This window comes from Sus scrofa, chromosome 14, assembly GCF_000003025.6.
Source record: "Sus scrofa isolate TJ Tabasco breed Duroc chromosome 14, Sscrofa11.1, whole genome shotgun sequence".
Taxonomy (NCBI): Eukaryota; Metazoa; Chordata; class Mammalia; order Artiodactyla; family Suidae; genus Sus; species Sus scrofa.
In genome coordinates this window covers 7,419,289-7,434,943 of record NC_010456.5, presented here as the reverse complement: position 1 = coordinate 7,434,943, position 15,655 = coordinate 7,419,289, and the positions used below count along the sequence as shown (strand labels likewise).

The 15,655-nt window shown below is 51.4% G+C and overlaps 1 protein-coding gene across 1 annotated transcript; it reads right to left on the bottom strand.

The window, feature by feature from the left end:
* On the bottom strand, positions 6–15,386 carry R3HCC1 (R3H domain and coiled-coil containing 1). Its single transcript, XM_021073022.1, has 9 exons — positions 15,336–15,386; positions 8,900–9,010; positions 8,427–8,554; positions 7,831–7,968; positions 5,809–6,412; positions 4,704–4,876; positions 2,807–2,877; positions 1,304–1,399; positions 6–322 (listed from the first exon to the last, which is right to left on the bottom strand). Exons 1-9 carry the CDS (start codon positions 15,384–15,386, stop codon positions 186–188), a joined length of 1,509 nt encoding a protein of 502 aa, XP_020928681.1. The 3' UTR covers positions 6–185.

Here is a 15,655-nt window from a genome sequence, read left to right as displayed (position 1 = left end):
AGCACTTAGGTTGTAACTCTTAAATTTTTATTTTTTCTCAACTTGGGGAACTAGACCAAACTCAAGCCCACCATGCCCCACAGTGACGCCCCTAGGATGGCGCAGGTTCTAGTGTGTGTAAAGGCTTGTGGTGCTGGGGCACCAGCCGAATTGTGGGGGGCAGCGGTCCAGACTGGTTGGGCCTCTCAGGGCCTCAGGGTGGTGGGAGGCTCCATCGCAGGCCGCTCTTTCTTTCTGTGTTGGAGCCCCAGAGCTCGGGCTACCAGCCTCCGTGCCACGGCTGTATTTGTCTGTGGTCTCTCCTTCGCCAGACGCAGGAGCTCTAAAAAGAAAGCCCCACAGGGTGGAGACTTGAATTCAAGGCTATGGCCTCTCCTCCCAGTGACAGGGCAGCCTCAGAGGCCATTAGAGCCAAACTCCGAGGCCCAGCTGTGTCCTGGCGTGGCCAGACGCTGGTGAGAGGGGGCCACCTAGGACTCCAGGCCCCCTCTGGGGTCCTGACCTAATCCTGCCACCTCTCTGTGTGCTCCCCGTTTCTCCAGCTATGGGGGGAAGTATTAATCCCGTCCACCTCCCTGCTTTGTAGGGCCCTTTAAGAGGGAAGCAAATCAGGACAGGACACCTGGAGCTCCTGGATCAACAGACAGGATGTTTATTGTCCCCAAGACGTCTGGGACAAAGACCACGTAATCCACAAGAATGTGGAGGGCCTCAGCAGGCTTCTCCTGGGCCAGTTTTGCCAGTCACTGCTTTGCAACCCTGGAAAACTGGCCTCTAAAAGCCCCATCGTGCTTTCTGGAAGGAGGGAGGGGAAAGGGGAGGGGTCATCATTTCAATGGCACCTTGTGTGCCGCCGTCACCGCTATGGAAAGTCTTATTCACTCCTCTGGTCTGCTAGTACGGTATCTCAGAGAAAGAAACCACCTCACAGATGTTAGCTGACTTGCTCAAGGACCAGCTTAAATAAGTGCCAGAGCCAAGGTCACTCCAAAGCCCAAGCTCCTTTATCCTACAGCAGAACACGGTTTCCAGAAAGCTTTCCTCTGAGCCACCCCCAGAAGAGGAATGGATGGAGGGCAAGCCCAGGACGGAGCAGCTGGCAGACATCACTCCTGATGGGTCCTCGCTCCCCAGGCACCCAGACCCCCTGGGGTGGGGTGGGGCGTGCACCCCATTGGCTACCGATGCCAGGGCCCTAAAGCAGAGAACTGAAGGCAGGAGTAAATCAGAGGGGAGGCCCCGCCCTGCCCCGCCCGACCCCGCGCTCCCACAGCCTTCCCACCCAGACCCCCGGCTGCCTTACTTGGCCTCTGCAGGGCCTTCAGCTTGGACTGCTGGGTTCCCTGCGTGAGGGGCCGGATCTTGAGCATAGAGAAGTCCCTGGTCAGAGCTTCAGCAGCTACGGAAAGAAGAGATCTGAAGCCATTCTCTCCTCCTCCTGCTAAGGCCTCCCAGGACCCAGGAGCACACAGATCACCCCAAAGCTGATGTAGCTGCTTCATACACCCACTAAAGCTCAGGGACAGGGCTGCCCTGCCAGCACTCTGGTGCGGCTGGGACAAACTCCATTGGCTGGCCTCATCCCCCAGAAGCCTGCAGGCCTCTCAGAAGGAGAGCCTGTGCCTAGCCCTGCTTCCACGCTCCTGCCCCAGGCTGCTCAGGAGCCACACGGTGAGGCTGCGGTTCTGCCATCAGGAGAGGCAGGCCCCTGCCTCCTAGAACCTGGGAGGTTAAAACAAACTCCATCCTTCCCCACTCAAACCCTCCCAGAGTGCGTGCCCTCACCGCCCCAAGCTGTGCCGGGCCGTGGAGCACTTGGGCCACTTACGGACAAGGCCTGTCAGAGCTGGGACGGGCTTCAGGTCCAAGCCACCGTACAGATGAGGACAGTGAGGCCAGGACATGGTCTGCCTGTGCCACACAGCTTAGGGGAGTCCAGAAGGCAGCCGCGGCCATGCCTGGCCCACTGCTCATCCTTTCCAGCGACCCGGAGGCCTTCCTTTCAGCAGCTCCTTCTCTAGGGTTGAAGTCCTCACCATGCCCTGCGCCTCTGGCTCCCTAGACACTGCCCCCCACACACACCGCCCCCGGCCCCTGGAACCCTCAGGCTCTCCTGAGGCTGGGCCTTCACCAGCCATGGCCACTCCCAGCTGTGTGTGCAGAAGCCTGTGGTTCCGAGAATACCAGCAAAGGGGGACCAGGGGTCACTTTTTATAACTAAACCCAGAGAGAGCAGTGGCGTGGCAGGCAGCTCAGGAAGGGGCTGGGAGGGAGGAGGAGCCCCGGAATGACAGCCAGGAGGCTGGCTGGCGTCCCCAGCTTTGACACCGAGAGGCTGCATAACCTTGATCAGACACTGACATGATGGGAACCGTCTCCCCGTCTGTAAAACAGAGGTCGTCTCACACACTTTTTGAGGCTGTCATGAAAACGGAATGAGAACACATCTGCTCAAACCGTATAAGATTCCGGCACTTGCATGCTTTGGACCTACATAAAAACAGCACCTTCATAGGCTTTCATTTAGTATGTGGCAACACCTAGGGCTTAGACTGTGACATGCGCTCAGTTATATCACCTGAACCTGAACCCTCTGAACTGAAGACACTAAGAGGAATGGTGTGGCCGTGAGCTTCCTGACCCAGAGCTCGTTGTGCCCCCTGGACTTCTGGATCCAGTGGCCAGGAGCTGCCCGGCCAGTCCACCGGCTCAGGGTAGCCTGTGCCCCGACCTGAGGAAACCAAGGCGCCCTCCCTTCCCAACAGCGGTCGGAGGAGGAGCCGAGCCCACTGGGCAGCTGCCTTACCTGAAGCCAGGCAGGGAAAGACTCCCAGTGCATGTGTGTCGTCCACCCACTGGATCTTGAACCCCTTCTCTCTGTGCCAGGGAAAAGACATGGTTATGAGAGCAGATGGGCAGAACCCCTTCTGCTGCAGAATGTCCCCTCTCACCACCAGTCCTTAAACACTGCGAGCTCAAGGCAGGTTTGTCTCACCCAGGAAAGAGACAACTGCCAGCGGCAAACTTTGGCTGAAGCCCATACAGTCAGCTTCAGAAAGCCTAGTATCACCCCTGCTGATCGGGTGGGCCCCCGACTCCTAGAAATGAAAAAGCCAGGACCCAAAGCTCACAGGGCACCACGCCAAGGGCCAAGAGGGCTCCTTACAGGGGCTGTCACACAGGTGAAGGGTGGGATCCGAGGCTGGAGACAAGAGGCTCATGTGGAGGGGAGACAGACGGGACCTAAAATAATCATGTCATTGCAGCTGCCCTGAGGAACTTTCTTCCTGCTGGCAGGAATGCATCCCAGAGTCTGGGGCCTGTGAGAGGCCAAAAGCAGTTCTGGGCCCTGCAGTCCCAGGCCCCAAGGTCCGGCCAGGCTGGCCGAGGAAGCCACCAGTGGCCCCAGTTCAGCTCCACCCCCAGGGGTCAAGGGCAGATGAGCCCCTCATGCTTTCTGTTTTTTTTTGGTTTTTGTTTTTTGGTTTTTATTTATTTATTTATTTATTTTTGTCTTTTTTTTTTTTGCTATTTCTTGGGCCGCTCCAGCGGCATATGGAGGTTCCCAGGCTAGGGGTCGAATCAGAGCTGTAGCCACCGGCCTACGCCAGAGCCACAGCAATGCAAGATCCGAGCCGCGTCTGCAACCTACACCACAGCTCACGGCAACGCCGGATCGTTAACCCACTGAGCAAGGGCAGAGATCGAACCCACAACCTCATGGTTCCTAGTCGGATTTGTTAACCACTGCGCCACGACGGGAACTCCCCCTCATGCTTTCTGCCAGCTCAGGCTTGGGAAGGGCAAAAGAGGCTGTTAGCGCAGTGGTCAGACAGGGTGTCATGAAGAAAGGGATGTTTTCAAAGCCTAAGTAGGAAAAAAGAAGGGGGATGAGAGAAAAAAAAAAAAAGCATTTAGGAAAAGAAGAAAGGATGGGGTTCCCGCTGTGGTGCAACAGGATCGACAGTGTCTTGGGAGCACTGGGATGCAGGTTCGATCTCTGGCCCAGCACAGTGGGTTAAGGATCTGGCATTGCCACAGCTATGGTTTAGGCTGCAACTATAGCTCGTATGTGATCCCTGGCCTGGGAACTCCAGGCCAGCCAAGAAAGAAAAAAGAAGAAGAAAAGAAAAAGAAGAAAGGAGAAAAGACTGGGCTTGGATCCACGGAATTTGGGGAAACAGGAAAAGCCTTTTTCTCAATACATCCCACCTCCCATCACCACCCAGACTCTGTCCCAGAGCCGCTCAAGCCCAGTGCACCCCAGAAATTTCCATTCTCGCCTGGAGACGGCCCTCCATCTACTGACTGACTGGGTGGCAGGTCGTGGAGCAGGGGAGGTGGTGGCTGCCTGGGTCCCGCATCCTGAGGGCCAGCCCGCCGCGTCCTAGCTGGGTGCAGCCATGCAGGGGGCCAGGACGGAGGTCAGCTGTTTTGTCAGCAGGACCAGAACTCAGGCCTCTGGAAAAGTATCTATAACCAAAAAATTAGCTCTCCTCTTGCACACAGTCATGGCCAGGAGGCCGAACTGCGCAGGAGTATGGAGCCCAGAACAACCACAACCACTTCGTGCCTTTCTTTCTAGAATGCTGGGCATCAGGAGAGGGGCAAGCAACTGTCCCCACAACAAAGGGGTGTCTGAGCTCCTCTCCAGAAGCCGGGCACCCGTGCCCCTGCCTCTCCGACGCCTCACCGGCACTCACTGGAACTCAGAAAAGGCTACCAGCAGGTCCTCGGTCTTGAATGTTGGCTCAAAGTCGTAGATCTCCACCACGTGGGCAAAGTCCTTCTCCCCCGGCAGCTCCTCCGCAAAGGACGACGTGTCCACGTGGATGTGCTCTACCTGAATCTCCTTCTGGGTCAGGTTGTCCGTTATCTGGGGGAGAACAGGCCCTTTAGTGAGGGGGGCTCTGACCCAGGGCTCTAAATGACTGCCCTCCAAACCACAGGAGGCCTGCAGGCTTCCGGGCCGGCAGGGAAGACAGCGTCTGGGCAGGAGTCTGAGAAAGCCAGCAGGATGGCAGACTGGGTCAGAAGATGGAGAAGCATGAGTTTTAGGGCAGGAACTTACTTTTGTGGCGTCTCCACTGGGTGGCTGGCACTGACACATGTTACATTTCAGAGAATCCCCCAAAACTCTATGCTATAGACCCACTTTACAGATGGGTACACCAAGTCAAAGAACTAAATAATGCTGCCCCAAGTTGCTGACAGTAAGACACGGCTGGGCAAGCCTGGGATGTTTCCTACTCTCACTGACGATGAGATAATAAGCAAAGCTCTAGGGTCTCAGTCCTTCATCCATAAAACAGTGATGAGGATGTATCGCCGCTGGGCTCAGGGGCCGACACACCGCTCCGAGTAAAGGAGAGGGTAAGACACAGCTTCAGGCGGCAGAGTCATTTTCCTGACCAGCATCTGCAGTGCATCCCAAAGCTCAGGCCCCAACCTCCTTCCTATGTTACCTTGTGACACATGTGTTTTATCTGCTCTATTTTCAGGTGAGGAAATAGAGACTTAGACAAGCCAAATGACTTGCCCACGGTCCTCCTATGTGGTTGAGCTGGGACCCAAAGCCACACTGAATCCCAGATCCGGGGCCTCCTCCCTTCTGTGACATTAGTCCCAACTCTTGTGGGCCATGCCGCCGTGTCCCTCCCCCATGTCTCCTAAGGGACCCCTATCACCCAACACCCGGCCCTGCTAGTCAGCACCCCCCCCCACCCCGTGGCCCTCGGGCCCCATCCACCCTCGACTACACCCACCTCACTTCCGCCCTCCCTTTTCCGGGCTTAAGAGCCTCATCACCTCCTGCAGCAGCTCACTGTAATGGTCCTCAGAGCAGCTGCCCGGCCCCTCCTCTTCCACCTCGTCTTCCTCGTCTTCCTCCTCTGCCACCAGGCTCCTCTCCAGCTCACTCCCATGCCCCTCTTCCGAGTCTGGCTGCAGACTGGGCCCAGGCTGGGTGGCCGTCTCCGGCCCGTCTCCTGTCCCCGAGTGGCTCTCAGGCCCCGGGGGCTCCGTGGCCACTGGGTCCGGCAGCAACTCCTTCTCACAACTTTTGCCAGGGCCTTTTGGGTCTTCTGGGGCCTGAGTCACCAACACTGGAAGCTCCGGATCAGAGCTGGGGTCCCCAGCCCTGACATCTCCGGGCTCTTCTGGGGGCCTGCCAGCTGGAGCATCTCCTAGGAGCCCTGGCGCAGGGGGTGGTGCCCGTTCTTCTTGCCTGCGCCGCCCCCGGGGCACGTACAGGGCCTGGTCCGGCTTGCGTCCGCGATGCCACCGGCCGGCCCGCACCCCTCGGGGGCCAGCTGCCGCTCCCTGGCTTGAGGCAGGCCGAGGACCTCGGTACTTGCTGGGGTGGGAGGCAGGAGGGCGGCAGGGGCCAGAGGGTCCGTCTGAACTGGGTAACCTGGAGCAGGAGCAGGCGGTGATAAGAGCAGTGTTTGGGCCCCAAGGAAAATGGAGCCACCTACTCTGCAGCCAAGAGGCTCTGAAGTCAGCGTCAGGCAAAAACCAAAGCCAGAACACCTTCACAACGCATCGTAGTGGAGGCTGGATGCTATTCCTGAACAAGCCCCAAGCAGCCAGCTCTTCTCCGGTGATATAAACCAATTTAGAGACTGCTGAGTCCTCAGTTACTCACCAGGTGAGGTAAGTACTTGCATTCGGGAACTATGTTATTAGAAAAATATGTAACTTTGGGGCGTGGGAGAGGAAAGTTCTGGGAGTTTGGGATTAGCAGATGCAAGCTGTTACACATAGAACGGATAAGCCACAAGGTCTTACTGGATAGCACAGGAAACTATATTCAATATCCCGTGATAAACCATAATGGAAAAGAATATAAAAAAGAACCTGAAGACTGAAGCACTGTGCCAGACACCATGACCTAACACAACATCGTAAATTAACTATACTTAAATAAATAAAGTTCTCTGGTGGCCTAGCAGGTTAAGGCCCGGGCATTGTCACTGCTCTGGCTTGGGTTGCTGCTGTGGCATGGGTTCCATCCCTAGCCCACATACTGTGGGTGTGGCAAAAAAAGAAAAAGAACAATGACTGGACTTCAAAAAAAACCCCAAACTTTAAGTAAAGAAGTAAAAAGAAAAAGGTATGTAATTTGAAAGGCTAGGATCATAGTCATTATGTTAAGATCCTGCAAGATGCACATGGAAACAGGTAAGTGGGAGTTCCCATTGCGGCTCAGCAGTTAACAAACTCAACTAGCATCCAGGAGGTTGCAAGTTCGATCCTTGGCCTCGCTTGGTGGATTAAGGATCTTGTGTTGCCATGAGCTGTGGTGTACACTGCAGATGCGGCTCAGATCTGGAGTTGCTGTGGCTGTGGTGTTGGCCGGCAGCTACAGCTTGGATAGGACCCCTAGCCTGGGAACCTCCATATGCCATGGGTGCAGCCCTAAAAAGACTAAAAAGACAAAAAAAAAAAAAAAAAAAAAGAAAGAAAGAAAGAGGTATGTGAAGGCCCAGGTGTCCTCTCATGATCATGGCTTCTGAGAGGCACAAGCTCCCTGAGAGGAACACTGGGCAGACAGACACCGTTGCTGCCTTAACTACTCTCTCCTTCTCTCTTTTGGCCCAACAGTGCATAGCTGAATTATTAAAGGAATTTCACAAACAATGCACATTTACTCCACACTGGAGCAGAAGGCAGCAGTGTCTCTAAGCAGATGAGGCTGGGGATAGAGGCCAAGGCCTTCCAGCTCTGGACCGTGGTTCCCTCGGGATCCGGGAGGGGGAGGCGCTGACCAGCTTACCCGACCACCCCCAAAGAACCCCCAAGGAGCCTCCAAGGCGGCAGGATACACACCTGATGTCCAGGTGACAAATGACCGTCCTCCTTCTCCAGCCCTCCCCAACAGAGAAGCTGCTCAAAAGATCAAAATTCTCCGCTGTCCTATGGATCAGGTACCGGAGGCGACTGGAGAGTGGGGGGAAAAGAAGGACCCTGGGGAGGGAGGGACCGGAAGGAACCGCTGAGGTTTGGGAGGGGGGGTGCTCCAGGTGCAGTCCCCAGGCCTTATGCCCACTGAGGCCACTACCGGTTTAAAGACAGCTTAAACACTAGGCTCCCTCTGCCCCCTCGGGTCCCAGGTTGACTGCAGAGGACATGCCAATAGATTATCACAGGTCGCTACTGGCGCCATCCCCCTTCCGGCGCTGGGCCCCTTCAGTCTCGGGTTACGATTAGTGTTGCACAGAAAAGATGGAGCTGGGAGAGGCTTGAGAGCATATTATTAAACCTAATTGCCAAGGTAAGAGCCAGCTGCAAACCCGTTACTTTCGATGCACCACTGGGCAAGGTGTTTCTGGACGAACACTGCCCTCCTAGCAGCAGAGCTGGTGCAGGCAGCCCCCAGAACGCCCTCCTCACCCTCCCCAGGGCAAACCCTCACTCCAGTTTACTTTGATAGCTGCTTCTGCAGCAGGAAGCGGTCCAGTTCCTCCTGGATGCGGTGCACGAAGTCATTCTCAGCTGAAGAGAGGAAGACGCCGTCCAAGCAGAGAAGGGCCAGGGTGACAGGTGGGAGAGCCTGCGGGTCCACAGACACGGCCGCGATCAGAGCACAGACCCGGTGCCAATCCACAGCCAAAGTCTCTCCTCCCATCAGAGAGGAGCCAGGCTCCAAGGCGAGGAAAAGAGGTGTCCGGGATCTCCGGGCAGGGTAGTAGCCGGGCAGAGAGGAGTCTCCCGGCTCCCGCTGCGCTCGCTCCCGTGGTCCCCGGCCCTCGCGCCACCACCTCCGGCCTGCTCTGCGGGCGCAATCTACAGCTCCAAGCCCGGGAGCGAAAGGCCCGGGGTGGGGTGGAGAGCGAGCCTGGCCGCGAGAGAGCGCGGCGACCCTCCCCAACGCCCGCCCGGCTGCAACAGCACTCACCGCGGCCGCCCCGCGCGTCTCCGCCGCAGCTCTGAAGGTCCCCAGAAACCAGCGCGCCCTGCTGCGGAGAACCACCCCGGCCTCCGCAGAGCCGCAGCGCCACCGCGCGGGCTGGGGGAGGCATTGCAGTAACAGAAAAGGTGAGCTCTTTGATTGTTTTGACCCTGAGAGCGCACTGCCTCGAAGGATCAATAAAGTTCAGCAAATACTTTGGGGTGACTCCTACATGCTAGGTCATGGGGGTACTAGATTTTCCGGTTCATTGTTCCCCTCCCTATGGACACAAAAGAGGAATAAATAGGAATTTTCTGGACACCAAGTATTTCTTTGACCATTGTTGCCCTTCCTTGGAACTTGCAGAGGTCCCACTCACACCAACGGGTTACTAACAAGGTGTACTAGCCTTGTTGGTAACAGGGTGGGGTAGCCATTAGAATGGTGACTTGCAGGCCATCAAATGAGACTACCTTGCTAAATCTAAAAATAGTCCAACACCCACCTTAAATAATGCTTGAAGTTCTTGCCACTTGACAGCCTGTGGGATGGACTATCACAATCTAGGAGACTAGGGGTGACCCTCCCCCCTTTTCCCTGACAATGCTGAAATGCAAGCCCTTGATCATCCCAAATCAAGCAGGGCCCTGGAAGACCCAGGTTTCAGAACAGGGGTGAGAGGAGCTAAGTGGGCCCTGCAATAGGATATGGGCAAGGTCGGGGAGATAGTATCCCTCAAAAGGCCAGCTAGGAGAAGCTGGGAACAGAAAAACTAAGAAAACTTAAGATGCATTTTGCTCTCTTGCTATTTCTCCCAGAGTATGTCTTTTAAAAGACCACTTTACAAAAATCACCTTTCCAGGTTGTTTTTCAAGAGTGAAAAGGATCTAGAATAAGACAACACCAAGTGCAAAGAGAACTCATGAGAGAGGTGAGTCATGAGACTCCTTTTCAGACCTTTTTGTACAAAGGAACTCTAGGGAGTTCCCAGGTGGCCTAGCAGTTAGGATCTGGCATTGTCACTGCTGTGATGCAGTTTCAGTCCCTAGCGCAGGAACTTCTGTATGCCGAAGACACGGCCAAGGGGGAAAAAAAAAAAAAAAACCAATCCACTGGATCCTTTAACCCACTGCACCAGGTAGTCAGGCTGGGGATGGAACTTGCACCCCCATGTCATCCTGAGCTGCTGCAGTCAGATTCTTAACCCACTGAACCACAGAGGGAACTCCAAAAAAGAAAAGGGAGAGAGATTCTTAAGGTCTGATGGGTCCTCTGACCCAGCCTCCAGCCTAGGGGGAGGATGGGAGGGTAAGAAGGCAGCAGGAAGAACCCAGACATCCATTTGGATTCTGACTCTGCCAGCTCCACCCACACTCCACATTGGCTTAACTGAAGTGAATCAGGCCTGGAGAGGATCAGGCCACATAATGGCACCATTTATCTGACCAGGTTTCCCTGACGGGAGATATGAGGCTGGGAGGCAAGGCCACCTAGGAGCTATGGACTTGGCATGACCTGGAAGGAATATGCATGCTGACTTAGACAACAAAGGCCCAACTTTCTGAATAAAGTGGTCATCTCTCCCCCAAGTGAAGGAATAAGCCACCTCTTCAGAGCTGGTCCATGATACAGGGCTTCAACACATTCAGAGAGACTCAGAGACAAAGCTCTTGGAAGAAGGCTGCCCATGAACCCAGTTTCCACCACACTCTCTTCAGGTAACTTGGAGGCTTGTGGGGGAAGGTTATAAAGAGATGCCAAGATAAATGGAGAAGGGAATCAAAGGGCATCTACTCACACGGTTTGTGGACATAGCAGGTGAATATTGAATGGTCCCCAATCAGAGATAAACAAACAGGACAAAAAGCAGCATAAAGAATATGCAGGGGTTCCCGTCGTGGCTCAGCAGAAACGAATCTGACCAGGAACCATAACGTTGTGGGTTCGATCCCTGGCCTTGCTCAGTGGGTTAAGTATTTGGTGTTGCTGTGAGCTGGATCTGGCATGGCTGTGGCTTGGATCTGGCATGGCTGTGGCATAGGCCAGTGGCTACAGCTCCGACTGGACCCCTAGCCTGGGACCCTCCATATGTCTTTTGCCCTAAAAGACAAAAAGACAAAAAAAAAAAAAAAAAAAAAAAGAATATGCAGAATTTCTGCAGAAAAAAGGAAGGAAGGGAGGGAGGAGAGAGAGGAAGGAAGAGAGCATAATAGGAAAGAGGATATGGATATATTGGAAAGTTCTTTTGAGAAAAGAGAAGAAAAATTCAGTTAATAACAACTTCACATTCTCAAGGAAATCAAAGAAAGACTGATTACCATGTCACAATGGATAAACCAACAGAATGAGATGCAAACAAATGGACAGAAGCCTGTAAAGACATAAAAGAGGTAATCATGTTCATCATAGTAGCAGCAAAAACTGAAGTCAACAAGCTGAAAACAAATCAGTAACAAAGAGTAAGGGCTTGTGAACATGAAGATAACCACTATGTACTCAAAGCTTGCCATAAAAACAGCAGGAACTTAATCTTTGCAGCAGCCCCTTCAGATGGAGATTGTGACCTGACCCTGATTACAGAGGAATAACCTGGGGTTTAGCCCAGGCCACCAGCTACAAAGTACAGAGTTGGAACTCAAACTAATTCAGATCTAGCCTGACTCTCACACCCACGCTCCTGAACACCACCCAATTAAGATTTTCCATCTTTAGAATGCCATTAGAATTGATACTGTGGCCAACAGCCAGACACAGAAGTCAGTCATTAAATAAATTAGATGAATCCAATCAGTTAGAGAAGCATGCTAAATGTGTGCTGAAGAGGTTTATGGGAAACAGGAGGTATGATGTGATGATGAAAGGATTGCATTCGGGGGACATGGGGCTGCAAACAGTCCCATCTGAAGGGATGAACCTAGAGTCCCCTGCTACTATAGTGACCCTAAATTGCAACCCTGTGTGCCTTTCCTTGCCATGGGTAGGATCACTGGCGGCACCCACAGCTCTAGAATCTATGTCCTAAATTCATATCTCCTCACTCTAAGCAACCTGAGATGGTAATACAAGCATTCATCTGTCTACCAGCAACCTCAGCTTGCATGAGATAGCCAAATGTTCTCTTCGCATGTAAGGTTACGTTAAGAATACCCAGTTTATGTTTGTTATTGAAAGTCCTTGCAATGTTTGCCTAGTTTTGATATATGTATTAGAGAATCTAACACAGTGGCGGGAGATTCCAATTTGAAAAATGAAATAGATCTCAGGCTTACAATTTTAAATGGGTGGATGTAAGAGTAGTCGACTAGAAGCTCCCATTGTGGTTCAGTGGGTTAAGAACCCAACACATTATCCATGCAGATTCAGGTTCAACACCTGGCCTCGCTCAGTGGGTTAAGGATCTGGTGTTGTCACAAGCTGCGGCATAGGTTGCAAAAGTAGCTTGGATCCAGCATTGCAGTGGCTGTGGCTGTGGCATAGGCTGGCAGTTGCAGCTCAGACTCAACCTCTAGCCCCAGGAACTTCCATATGCCATAGGTGTGGCCTTGAAAAGAAGAAAGGAAAAAAAAAAAAAAAAAGACTGTTCAACTAAATTTGTAAACAGCAATACGATATTAAAGAAAACTAGAGGAGTTCCCGCTGTGATACAATGGTATCGGTGGTGTCTCTGCAGCACCAGGACGTAAGTGACCTGGTCAATCCCCAGCACTGCACAGTGGGTTAAAGGATTAGGTGTTGCCCACAATTGTAACTGCACCTCAGATCTGATCCCTGGCCTGGGAACTCCATATGCTGCAGGGCAGCCAAGAAAGAGAAAGAAAAAAAAAAAAAAGGTGAACTGGAATCATAACATTTTAAGATCAATAAAAGTTTAAATCACATAGGAAGATTCTGTTTCAAAGTCTGTTGGGGTGTCCATTTGATATATAAGATTATATATATACATAAATCAGGGCTTCTGGAAAGATGGAGTAAACATACTTTTCCAGTTCCTTCCACTGAATACAACTAAAAGCCCCAGACATTATATATAAAACAAACATAAGGAGACTTTGAAAGGTGGAGAGAAGGCAGATGAACGATGGACCTCTGGTCCCAAGGAACAACAAAGTGCTAAGTTTCCTAGGTTTTCTTTACGTCTCAAACTCCAGACTCGGAGCTTGAAGAAGCCAGCAACCCAGACATACCAACAGACGCAGAACAAAACAAAGACACAATAACAAAACACCCAAACAAAAAGCCTTTTTTTCTCTCAAGCCAAAGGGGCAGGCTAGCCAGGCAGACACTTTGAGACAAAAACTGCTCGACCTCAGCCAAACACTATCCCCGCTCACACCAACAAAGGCCATGCTGGAGCCTAGACTGTCCCCCTCTCCAGGTTGTAATGAAGTGTCACAACCTTCCCACTGAGATGATGTCAAAGGAGGCCAAGTAGGGAACTGGGACTTTCACACCCTGGCACCTGCCTGCAGGGTCAGTAGAGTCTGCTGGAGAACGTGACTTCAGCAATAAAAGGGCACCCTCTCCTTGCCCTCCCCACTGGAGTACTGTCAGAGGAGGCCTGGTGGGCAGAAGGACCTTCCCCACCACCTAGAGATCAAGAGGCAACCACATCCCCCGTGGTGTCAGTGGGGGCCATGTGGGTGACAGCAGCAAGGCCCTTCTACCCATCCCAGCCAGGAAAGCATCCATGGAGACCTTGTAGAAAGCCAAACTCCCACCCTCACCCAGCAGTAATGAGAAGTCCACACTCGGTGGGGGGCTCATGGGAATGGAGCTTCAATGGAGGCTAAGTGGGAAACCTGGACTCTAACCCTCCCCTGGCTGTAACAAGGCAAATCCCTCCCCCATTTCCCCTGCTGGAGTGGTATCAGAGAAAAACAGCTAAAACAGATATAAAGAAGATCCTGAATGTCAGAACATAACACCCAAGATGTCCAGGAGTCAATCAAAAATAGCTTGTGATACCAAGAGCTAGGAAGATCTCAAACGCAATGAAAAAGTCAATGGATGCGAACACTGAGATGCCAGAAATGTTAACTTATCTGACAAAGATTTTATTGATTTTGTCTATTGTTTTTTTAATCTCCATTTTATTGATTTCCTCTTTGAGCTTTATGATTTCCTTCCTTCTACTGACTTTAGGTTTTGTTTGTTCTTCTTTGTCTAATTCATTTAGGTGTTGGGTGAAGTTGTCGATTTGAGATTTTTCTTCTTTTTTGAGGAAGGCCTGTATTGCTCTGACAAAGATTTTATTTGTTTGTTTGTTTGTTTGTCTTTTTGCTATTTCTTTGGGCTGCTCCCGCGGCATATGGAGGTTCCCAGGCTAGGGGTCGAATCGGAGCTGTAGCCACCAGCCTACGCCAGAGCCACAGCAACGTGGGATCCGAGCCACGTCTGCAACCTACACCACAGCTCACGGCAACGCCGAATCGTTAACACACTGAACAAGGGCAGGGACCGAACCCGCAACCTCATGGTTCCTAGTCGGATTCGTTAACCACTGCGCCACGACGGGAACTCCCTGCTCTGACAAAGATTTTAGAGCAGCCGTTACAGAAATGCTTAACAAGCAATTACAAACACATTTGAAATAAATGAAAAAGTCTCGCAAAGGCACAGAAGATATAAAGACGAACCAAAAGGAAAGTTTATAATTGAAAAATACAATAACCAAAAGAAAAAGCTCAGTAGCAGAAGAGAAGGAAAGACTAAACTAGAAGACAGAAAAATAGAAATTACCTATTATGAACATCATAATACCTAGAAGACAGAATAAATAGAAGACATAATAAACTAGAAGACAGAAAATACCTAGAAGACATAATACCTAGAAGACATAATAAACTAGAAGACAGAAAAATAGAAATTACCTATTATGAACATCATATACCTAATATGAACATCACAAGAGAAAATAGACTGAAAACAAAAATGGACAGAGACTAAGAGATCTGGAACCATAACAAACAGATTTAACATTTGTATCATCAGGAGTTCCTGTCGTGGCTCAGCGGAAACGAAACTGACTGGCATGCACGAGGATGCAGGTTTGATCCCTGGCCACACTCAGTGGGTTAAGGATCCAGCATTGCCATGAGCTATGGTGTAGGTTGCAGATACAGCTCAGATCCTGCTGTGGCTGTAGCTGTGGCCAGCAGCTGTCAGATTCGACCCCTAGCCTGGGAATTTCCATATGCCACAGGTGTAGCCCAAAAGACACACACACACATAATTCCAAGCCAAGATGCATCATTATTAAATTTCTGAAAACTAAAAACAAAGGAAATTTTGAAGGTAGTCGAAAAAAAATTTTTATCTTACCTAAATGGGGAAAATTATTTCAGTGACAATGTACTTCTTGTCAGAAACCAGAAGGACGGAAAGAAGTGGCACAACTTTTTTCAAGTGCTGAAAGACAAGAACTGTAAACCCAGAATCATACCTGGTGGAAATATACTTCCAGAATGAAGAAGAAATCAAGACACTCTCCCATGGAGGAAGATTAAGAGAATTTGTTGCCAGGAAACCTAGCCTGAAAGAATGGCTAAAAGTTCTCTACACAGAAGGGAAACAATGAAAGAAAGAATGTTGCAACACCAGGAAGGAAGAAAGAACACAGCAAGCAAAGAGGGAAGTAACAAAACAGATTTTTCCCTCCTCTTGAATCTTCTAAATTGTGTTTGAGGGCTGAAGCAAACTCGAACACTATCTGATGTGATTCTAAATATACACAGAGAAAATGTTTAAGACAGTTATGGTATA